Source organism: Agrilus planipennis, unplaced genomic scaffold (assembly GCF_000699045.2).
Source record: "Agrilus planipennis isolate EAB-ADULT unplaced genomic scaffold, Apla_2.0 scaffold208, whole genome shotgun sequence".
NCBI lineage: Eukaryota > Metazoa > Arthropoda > Insecta > Coleoptera > Buprestidae > Agrilus > Agrilus planipennis.
In genome coordinates this window covers 118,863-129,501 of record NW_020439048.1, presented here as the reverse complement: position 1 = coordinate 129,501, position 10,639 = coordinate 118,863, and the positions used below count along the sequence as shown (strand labels likewise).

The 10,639-nt window shown below is 31.5% G+C and overlaps 3 protein-coding genes across 5 annotated transcripts in view; 2 read left to right on the top strand and 1 right to left on the bottom strand.

The window, feature by feature from the left end:
- LOC112905134 (tRNA (adenine(37)-N6)-methyltransferase-like) overlaps nucleotides 1-3,580 on the top strand; it is an 8,560-nt gene extending 4,980 nt beyond the window's left edge. Inside the window, exon 5 of one of the 2 annotated variants that reach the window (XM_025976927.1) lies at nucleotides 3,495-3,580. The gene's annotated coding sequence lies outside the window, so the exon portion shown is untranslated. The remainder of the gene's footprint in view (nucleotides 1-3,494) is intronic. The other variant, XM_025976928.1, reaches the window with a different exon arrangement.
- Nucleotides 373-10,639, bottom strand: part of LOC108739467 (rho guanine nucleotide exchange factor 18) — a 33,736-nt gene continuing 23,469 nt past the window's right edge. The window contains exons 19-25 of the mRNA XM_025976929.1: nucleotides 3,515-3,693; nucleotides 3,093-3,344; nucleotides 2,825-3,033; nucleotides 2,582-2,762; nucleotides 2,108-2,411; nucleotides 1,761-2,050; nucleotides 373-1,464 (exon numbers count right to left, since the gene is read on the bottom strand). Of these exons, the coding sequence (XP_025832714.1) occupies nucleotides 1,099-1,464; nucleotides 1,761-2,050; nucleotides 2,108-2,411; nucleotides 2,582-2,762; nucleotides 2,825-3,033; nucleotides 3,093-3,344; nucleotides 3,515-3,693 (1,781 nt within the window). The 3' untranslated portion in view covers nucleotides 373-1,098. The remainder of the gene's footprint in view (nucleotides 1,465-1,760; nucleotides 2,051-2,107; nucleotides 2,412-2,581; nucleotides 2,763-2,824; nucleotides 3,034-3,092; nucleotides 3,345-3,514; nucleotides 3,694-10,639) is intronic.
- On the top strand, nucleotides 6,253-8,346 carry LOC108739460 (tRNA (adenine(37)-N6)-methyltransferase). 2 transcript variants are annotated; one of them, XM_018473363.1, is made up of 4 exons: nucleotides 6,253-6,411; nucleotides 6,507-7,334; nucleotides 7,534-7,744; nucleotides 8,044-8,346. In XM_018473363.1, the coding sequence occupies exons 1-4, from the start codon at nucleotides 6,341-6,343 to the stop codon at nucleotides 8,239-8,241; spliced, it is 1,308 nt and encodes a 435-aa protein (XP_018328865.1). In that variant the 5' UTR covers nucleotides 6,253-6,340; the 3' UTR covers nucleotides 8,242-8,346. The 2 variants fall into 2 exon arrangements, with proteins under 2 accessions (XP_018328865.1, XP_018328866.1); XM_018473364.1 differs by having other exon boundaries at nucleotides 6,310-6,411; nucleotides 6,467-7,334.

The following is a 10,639-nucleotide window of genomic DNA, read 5'->3' as shown; positions in this document are numbered from 1 at the left end:
TATAATAGTAACATTAAATAGTATGATACATCCTTTGTATTGTCACATGATTGAGTACAATTAGAAAGTTTCCTTTTTATTCTTATTAAAGTTAGTATTATCGCAAGGAAGACAGGAAAATATAAGTATAATAAGTTGCAGTCTAACATAAATGCCTCTTTTTAGTCTCATATATAATATATAATATTTGTTAAACATTTACTATAAGTAAGCCCTAAGTCTGTGCAATGCTTACTTAAAAAGTTTCTGAAAAGACCGGGGACAGTCTTAAATACTTGAAAGTGAATGAAAACAATCGTTTAAATTATTCTTTTTAAATTCCTCCTCTTATGGAAAATAAATAGAAATGCATTTTTGTAAATTTTCATTTAATATAACTGAATGAGATTTTTTCGTTTTAATAGTAGATTAGTATATTTAAAATAAATATTTTCAAACATTTTACGTTATACATAATTTACCAGTATTGCACAGACTGGACGGATATTTCATTTATAAGAAAGTTGGCGAACGATCACGAAGAAAACTTTTGAAAATACTGATTAAAAGACCTCTTGATACCTAGAATAGACAAGGGCCGAACTACAATAGAGAGTGCAATCACAGCTTATTAAAACTCATTCGTACTTTCACATATTCTTACGTTTCTCAGGAAACAAAATTAAGTAATTAAAAAAATCATTTTCGACATATGCACATTCAGCTGCCGATTCATTAGATGCTAATAAAAATTAAGTCTTCATGCTATAAAACTGTATAATTAGCAGCACTTGGTTAAAAATATATTAACAAGATTTTTTCATGTGTAACATCTTACTGCTGCCTTCAATTCGTGCTAGAAATGTTTTTAAAACAACAATGTTTTTAACCAAATACTGCTACTCTTATAACAAACAATACTTCCTCTTTAGCATTATCAATACCTTTTGCAATCGTAATAATAAGTTAAATGTTTTCCTTTCTCTCGATCACATTCTCGCTTATAGTAGCAAAGACCTGGGCAATATTACACTCTTTCGTACACTCGTAACATCGTACGACGATTACAACTATAATAATTATTACGATTATGATAATAATATGACACCTATCTAACTGTCAAAAGTATATGACCTTTTCGTCAGTTTGTTGTTGTTGCTGCTGTTGCGGATGCTGTTGCTGTTGTACCTGCTGTTGATGATGGTGTGGATGATGATGATGTTGAGAGTGATGGTGGTGGGGGTGCGACTGAGTATCATTTCGCACTTTAAACTTGTCGGGCAATTTAGGATACGTGTGCGTCCGCGACGCTTTATTGTTATTATTACTTACCATGCCCATGACGCCCACAGTGGCCTGCTGCTGGACGTAGTGTTGCTGTTGGTGATTCGTTGGAAGAGTGGCCGAGCCGCTCGGCACTGCACCTCCTTGCATCATAGCCGGGCTCGAGCCCGTTCGACTATGTGAATGTGGCGTAGTAGGAGTCTAAAAAGTGCAATCCTTAAGAAATTTAAAAACCACCAATGTCATTTGTTTTAAATAGGAAAAGGGACAAACACGTTATGTGAAAAATACACATTTATTAATGTGTAACATCTTATCGCTCGCGTAACTGGAAGTAGGAAGAGAAAAAAGAAAAATATATAGCTGTTAACCGTTCGATCTGCTACCTTGGTCTTAGAAAACATATTGCCATAAAGATTACGTTGTGAAATCATTATTTTGCTAGTCATCGATATTAGATGTTACACATCATTACTGTAAGACGCAGTTTTGATTACCGAATCTCCAGACCCTGATGTAGGACTTCTGCTTCCGGAACCAAGTCTCTGATATCCAGAAGTGCTAGTCCTTCTAACTTTTTCGTCCTGACTCAATTTTAGTGGAAGCATCTGCTGAGGAGCACCGTTATTATTTAGCGGTTGCGGGGTAGATGTTGTATTAGATCCACCGCTACTTAACCTGGTGGCTAGTTTTAAGGGCAATTGCTGTTTAATCGCAATGCCCTGAGTGACCTTCTGTTGATTTGTGGCACTTATTAAATGTTGGGGCAACTGCGACTTTGAAGAGCCTATTAAAATGTTTCAAGATCATGTTAGAAAATATAAGAGAATAAATTGATACTTACTTTTGTTCCATTTCGAGTCTTTTCGCCTCTCTGTACCAGTAGCATAGACGTTATTGCTGCTAGAACAAGAACTGACTAGTGGCGAGCCATCTGATTGAGACGGACTTGTTTCTTCTGAACTCTGATTGCTGCTATCTTCATTTAGAGGTATCCCACTCCCATAACAATGGTCTGTGTCTTTAGTTGTTACTGGAATCGCTACATTGGGCGATATTAGCAAACCCTGACTTGTAAGAATCTCCATCTTCCTGTACAGTTGCTCTCTTTGTTGTGTAATATCAGACTGTTCGGCTTTGATTTGTTCCTGTTTACATAAATAATGTAACCGTTTTAAATATTTTAAATTTAGGATTAGCTCTTACATATAAAAGTGAGAAAACTATCAAATTTTCTAGGGTTCAAAAAGAGACCTGTATTAGCCAACTTATTTGTAATTATTTTGTATTTTTCTGAAAATTCCATTCCTATACTCACTTGAACTTTTAATAGTTCCTGTCGTTTTTCTTCCAATTCTTTTGCTTCTGTTTCACGTGCTGCTGCCCAAGCTGCTTTTTCTACACTTAACTTATCTTGTAAATTCCTCAATTCTTCCAGCTGCTGATTGTGTTTGTATTTACCTCCTTCTCCTTTAAGGGCTGCCAATTGAGCTTGCAAACTTGAAAAGAACCATACAATGAAAATTTCACTGCTTATAAATACTAAGTAGATGTTCCTTACCTATCATTAGTAGTCATCAGCTGTGAAATAATGCACAACAAAGTATAAACATAGTGTGAAAGTTGTACGGCAGCGTATTGTTGTTCTTTTCCTAAAGTAAGAAGTGTCGGTACATCAGGATGTGCTAAATGCTGGCCATCAGTTGGAGTAATTTCGCTGGTAAGAGACGAAGTTCCAGATATTTGACAGTGCCGCCAGGGCAATTTATCCTGAGAAAATATACATGTTTCTCAAGTGCACTGTTTGATTATAAAAGTACTATACATACAAAAAGTCGACTATCTCCCGGCTTTAACGGTTCCACTTCTGGAGTACATGCGGAATTTCCACCTGACGATTGCAACTTCTTATTTAGCAGCTTATTGGGAGGCTGCGAATTATCAAATCCTCCAAAAGTTTCTGCTCTTTTTGGCAATACAGGTGACACATACGTCTCACTTTGATGTTCACCTGCAGAACTCACACTCCGAGAAAGATTCGTTCCAGTTGTATACAATGAACTAGCAAGATGACTAACTTCCTAGAAAATACAGTAATATTTCTTATATAAGTCCTTTTAGAATTCGGGATAGGGTGAATCAAATTTAATTTTACTTATAATATAAATAACAAATTTCGTTAAAAAAGTAATCATTTATATATATAAGTACATATTGTATTTTTTTTACAGAATTAGAATCTGTAACCTACCTGTACTGCTGTCAATACTTCCTTCCACACTTGGCCAGTATCTACATTCTCTCCTACCAAGTGTCGATAAGAAGGTGGTGAAGGAGGCTCAAGACCAGCTGAAGCTAATAACTTCAACTGAAGTGACATTTTCTCTTCCAACAAAAGAGCTTGTTCTATGTCTTTCTGCCTTAGGAGACCTACAACGAAAATGGGTAAGTACTCCCTAATTATAAAAAAGTAGTTAATAAATTGAGAGAATTTAGATATTGATATTCGTTAGATAAATTTCAACACTAATGATTTTATTTTGATTTAATGTTATTCAATTTTCATTCATTTCTCGTAACTAAAACACAAAAAAATTTAGTAAATTATAGTAATCACTGAAAGATATTGAATATTTCAAGCATTCGTTGAGTTCTATTAATGAATAACTTCTTTGAATTCCCCCAATCATTACAAATATAAAAAAAACAATATTAAATAATTTATTTTCGAGTGCATTAATAAATTACTTGCTTTGTGAAATATATAAATTTTACGGGAAATGCAAAAAATGTGGTATAAGCAAAAATTAGGTGCGATAATAATTCTTATGCAGCAGGGCAACGAAATGATTTAAAAGTTAAAAAACTGCGCATCCCAAAAATTGTAAAATAAAATATGTTCCTCGAATCTTGTATTTATCAGATTCTAAATTAATTTTGTCTGGAGGGTTTAAAATTTCTTAATGTTTACATGATGCAAACCTGATACAACGAGATTCAGGAACAGCAGTTACTGCCAAAACTATTTTTCATGCAAATTTTTTAAACTTTTGAAATCGCAAACAGGATACGATAGTCGTCCAATCCGTTAATGGTAAATTACAAAATATATACACAAGAAAACTAGTGTAAAACATTTCATTAAGTGAAGCAGCATTCAAATGTTCATGCTTTGATATAAAATACGTCGAATTACCTTCAATATCCGTGTCTGAGTCTTACGGTTGTAATAGAAATGTGCATTAATGTTACGAAAACTTTTGTTCTCAATTTAATAATTTCATAATTTAATAATTTAGTCACAAAAAACTTTTTTATTACCGTTTACGTTACTTTAAAAAATGGGGTAAACATAAATAGTATCGACTTTTATTTCACTCACCAATTAGATGTTTGATTTGATTTTGTTTCGCATTAAGTTGTGCTTGTTTCTCTTCGGTTGATAATAAAAGAGAGTCTTCGTCCTCTTCTGGACAATTTTGAACTGCATTCCTTATTAAATGATAAATATTCGTTAGACAGTTAAACACAAAAGGTGAAGTAATTAATTGTACCTGATTGCTTGTATCCACACCTGCTTATCTTTTGGTTTATGAACTTTCAGTTCAAACATTTCAGGATCTGCAGGATTTGACGAGATTAAATAAATGCCACGAGATTCTTGACCAGCCTTTTCTCTCACTAATAGTTTTTGTAACGAAATTACACCAGCCTGAGCATGCAACAAAAAGAAATGAGTTATAANGTATGCCGAAACAATTATAAAGTTTTGTATTAAACTATAGTTTTTATTGTTTATTGTCTACTCAGTGGAGCGCTTTTTTATATTTGAACTAACTTTTTTCTGTCTCAATTGAGCTCAGGTGTCTTATCTAGATACTTGTTCAGAACGATCATAGGGTTTCCTTAGTTTCCGAACTTTTCTCATATCCTGTATCAAGTTATAGATAGTTTTAGACTTCCGCAAACGGTACTAAGTTTGCAAGCATTTAACGGTAGTTTCTAAATCAACATAAGTTTAGTTTGGCAATGTGACGAAATTTATAGTCAGAAATTAACTTCCCGAAAGTCTTAAACTTGTTATTAATAAGTTCGATTCACAAATTACATATAGGTAATTCACAGCATTTCCTAAGGAAAATTGTAAGGAAATGTATGTAGTAGATACTCATTTATTCTATGAATTTTCTCAGACTGTATGAATCCAACAACTATAAAGTATGTTTTTTTTACTTTTATTTTTCGACCCTAAAATTCTTTTGACAAAAAAATCATTAAACGAAATGTTGACTAAAAAAAGTTTCAAAAACTTTTACTATGCTGTAATTATTCGTTAATCTTTGCGATGTCTCTCCTTATAGAAATCAATCAATAATCATCTTTGTTTCTTTTTCTACCATATTCAAAATTAAAGATAGCTATATAAATAAAATTTTTACTTGAATCACCTACTTTTAAAGAAGAAAAGTAGAAACAGCTCCAATATACAAATCTGCTTCATTTCTCTAGCTGTTTACATCATTATGCGTAAATAAATAGCGAACACCACTTGCATTTTTCATATTCACAAAAATTTTGTAAGATAAAATTTTCAAAAAAAAAAAGTGATGTACACCCTGGAAAGTTTTCTCAACGAATGTTACTTTTAATCGCGCTTTTATTTACACCACTACCCACTTTCGAAAAAAGTGCGTCGAAAAAGTTTGCGAAAATTTGCGAAACGGTATTTTCCCGGACAATAACACCCCAACCTTTTGACGAAACGCGGCAAACTAGTTAATGTTATCAACTCCTTAAATTTCGCATTGGTTGATATTCTCGCGCATTTTCGAATGCGCCCGCACAAAGTTTTTGAATTGCGCATATCCCATATTCAAATCGTGATAGTAGTAATAGTTATATTTACGATGAAGGGTTGGTGATAGTGATAATTCGATACATTTGTTGGTAACACGTAAGGACAACGAAAATTCGACATTTGACATGACATTGACGTTCAAAATCGAAAATTGTTAATCTGATAGTACTTTTCGTTATTAACAAGCAATTAATATTCTCTTCTAATACAATTCTTATTATGCCGGCTGAAACTATTAAACGGCTTAAAGATCAATTATTGGTGGCTAGGAATGAAATCAACAATTTACGGTAACTTTTTTAAATAATGATGCTATTGAAACATAACCTTAATTTTCCACAATAGGTATACCTGAATTTTACTGAATGTAGTATTTGCTTTCCAGACAGCAACTAATATCCGTCAAACATGCTACAAATAAACAGCATGAAGAAATTCAAAAGAAATTAGAAAATTGGCAGTGCCAAGAATGTCGAAGAAGACAGAATTTATCAAATATTGTTGAAATGTCAAGAAATAGAAATGAAACAAAAGAATCTGTCCTTTGTCCATATATTGGCACTATGTACACTCATTTCCCCGAAAAAAGGGGTACACCAAGACAACCTGGAATTTGTTCTAACCTAGTTGCCAAGTTAGTTCTGAACAGCAATATATTTACCAATCCGGAGCATGCTCTTGATGGTTTACAAGAATATTCACACATGTGGATATTATTCCATTTTCATAAAAATGATTCCACCCACACAAGAGCTAAAGTAACCCCTCCAAGACTTAATGGACATCGTTTAGGTGTTTTTGCAACTAGATCTCCAAATAGACCAAGTCCAATTGGTTTATCACTTGTAAAAATTGACAGAATTATGGAAAATGTGATTTACTTTAGTGGTGTAGATATGATAGATCAAACTCCAGTTATAGACATCAAACCTTACATACCCCAGTATGATAGCCCTAATGTTAACATGCCCTTACCTTATTGTGATGAAAATTTGGTAGAAGAAAACTCAAATTCACCAGCACCAGACACATATTCTCTCTTTAATATATCAGCTGTAAATGATTCTCAACCTGATGAAAATGGAATATCTCAAGTTACTGAAGCATTAGATAATTTAAATGTCAGAGATATGGATGGAGAAGAGGATGAGGAAAGAAATAATGATATGGGAGGTCCTACATTAAATATTCGTCAGTCCTTTCCTGATTCAAGGTATATATTTTCCTACATTTAAATTCCTAAAATTTCGTTTATCTACTAACAAGTAGTGTAGTGTGTGTATTTTTATGTTATTTTTTTTTACAATTGTTATTTAATCTCTAATTGTTCTTTTTCTTATTGAAAATATATTTGTTTTAATTTAATGTTCATATTAAAAAGTTGCACATTTTAGTTACAATTTATGTTTCAGATCACTCATTAGAATGGGTGAACGTGAAGCACCTGATGGTGAAGAAGAAGAGTCAGAGCGACAAGCTTCTGGTGTTTCAATAACTTTTGGTACTAGTCCATCCTCAAGAGACATTCGAACACCAGCATGGATAAATAATCCTCCAGTGCCAATCTTAACAGTCTACTTTCGGGAAAGAGCTCTTTCTCAGTTACAACAAATGGGTGTAAAGGTAAAGTTTAATAGAATAAGTAAGCTTTTGTTTGTTTTCATTTATTCATTGCAAATCAAAAAAACAGAACCAAATGACTGACATAGTTAATATGTAACATATATTAAACTGTTTAACTTCATTTTAAGAACTAATTTACTTCATAAGACTTGATTATCTCTTGTTAAGTTCAAATTACTGTATGTACGCCGATAATGGCTCACAGTAATAATTATTCCTTGTTACTAAAAAGTTTACTGTTGTTCAATTTAATTGATGGTTTATATATTTGTAATTAATTAAAGGTGTTTGTTTTTTAGGGTGAGCAAAAGAAGGCAGTAATCGAAAATATATTAAAAGAGGATCCCCGGTCAGTTTATCTACGCGAAAGAATAGAAAATTCTAATTATGTATTTAGAATCGCAGAGTTGTACGTTTCTTGCAGATTCGATGACAGATCTCATACCGTAACTGTTTTCCAAGTTTTTCAAGAAAACGTTGTACAAAACGAACAATGATAAAGTTAGTAAGTATATTAAGATATTTACTTTACGCTACTCTTTTTTTTGTGATATTTATTTAGATTTATAAGATAAAAATAAAACAACAGCATGAATATTTAATTTATATTCTCATTTTACCTTGCCTTAAATTCGTATCATACTCGTAAACTACTTTGCTGAAACGATTTTTATTATTTTTTGAGAAAGATACCATCTGTTTTCTTTAAAGTAAATAAGAGACGATATTCTTTCTCCTTATTATTTTTCCAACTTAAGCTTGTTAAACTAGCTCAATGCAAGACAAACCAGTCAGTAAATAGGTAATAGTTTTCGCAAAATTTGGCACCATGTTATCTAGGTGTTTTTTTAATTTTTTATTTAACACTTTCATGGGAGAGGTTGATACCCATTACCACTTTTAGCCAATGGTAGGTACTTTTATTCATTAATCTTATTAGGATGAAATAATCAGCAAAAGTGGTTTTACAATTATTTATTGGCATGTATAGATAAAATTCAGTTAAAACATAATTCAACTCTTATTAAATTTAAATGCACTTATGTGTGTACTACAAATCTACTCGGTAATATAGAAATCGTTCTATTATACATCATTCGGAAAGACTTTGCAAATTTACTGTAATGTAAATTCAAATAAATATAATAAAAGTTCAATAGAACATAAATATACAGTACAAGTATAGATATAGTAAGTAGTGTATTGAAAAAATCGGGTTGGAACATTTAACATAATATTAACACACGCTACACTTCTCTAATCTAATTTATAGTTTATTATTATAAACCTACTCAACAATAATACTAGATTATATACAGAGAGTCCCAAAAAGTGTGCAAGTTGTAAACTTCATATTTCACATTTTCCTTTCAAAAATAGTCATTCAATTGGCACAGAATATATAATTATGCGTGGTTCAAATGGTGATCAAACTCAATAATTTATTTTAAACGGAATTTAACTTAATCCTGAAGTTCCTAGAAACATAGTTTTGATACGAGAAGGCATTATTGTTTTATTACAAAACAGATATACATTATTTTGTTTTGAAAAGCTCTTTAAAAAACAGCTGCTTCTAAAAATGAGTATATGAAATTTTATCATAACTTAAATTTAACTTGAGCAAACTAATGTACCGAATTTAATTAATTATTTTACTCACTTAGTTTAACGTAAGTTTTAAACAAAAATTGCTACAATCGCGAAATATATAAGTACCGTATAATATAAATATGAATTAAACATTATACATGGGTTTACATATTCAATGGTGTAAATATTGTATAAACATTTTAGTAGCAAATCGCTACTAATATATAACGTAATAATTTTCTTTCTTCTGACTAAATTTTTCATTACGAATTGGATCACCTTTTCACCTTTGCAAATTAATTAAATAATTCGGCGAAGGTTGACATCTTCCTGGATAGTTCAAAAATGTAGAGAAAAGTACCAAATTAAATAAAACGGGAATCTTAATTTCTATATAATACATATTCACATAGATATATTGCTTATAATTGATAATAATTTAAATCCTCAAGACGTCTCCTGTTATATAATTAAAGGGTATGTTTCACGTTTTTTTTTATATTGAAGTTATCGAAATTTATGTACATTGCATCGTTTTCTTTTTTAGACTGACAAAATATAAACTTATTTGAGTATTCATAATTCTCATTATTAAATATACAAGCTTTTCCAATTTCGGAAAAGTTATTTGAATGTATACACATTTTTAGGACACGCTGTACGCATATAAGTGGTACAGTATCACACAATTTATGATTTAGTAAGTGATTTCGAAAGACACTGTTAAAGGTAGGAGCATTTACTTGTCGCGTTCTCAATTCGCGCTATCAAACGAAAGAGAGAGTGAGAGAGAGATAGGAGCGACCAATCAGTCCCTTGTAAATGCTCCAGAATTTCTCATTATTACTTATAATTCTCATATTTACATAATTGAGATAAAATGACGAAACAACGCCAAGGATTAATCGATGAATATGATTGACAGTAACGATTAGAACGATGATTCGAAACTATCTAAGTTTTTTTACAAGTATTGTTTCCAAATTTACAGTCTACAGGAGTATAGTACTTAGAATAGTATTATTTATATAATAAGACGGCTCTTAATTTGGAAATTTTCAAATTTAATATTACACCCTTTGTGTTAACGTGGAAAATATAAGAAATGTCGCACTTGACGTTTATAAAAATTTAGGTAAATGTTTAAACTTGATAGTGAATGTCAGAAACGCTTACATGGTTTGCTAAAAAAAATACTTGCACATTTATTTTGCGCTAATAGCAAAAGTAAAATTTACCGTTTTCTTTGTATATTTCAAAGAGGTTGCGTAATAATAAATTCAAAAACTGCTGAAACGAAGA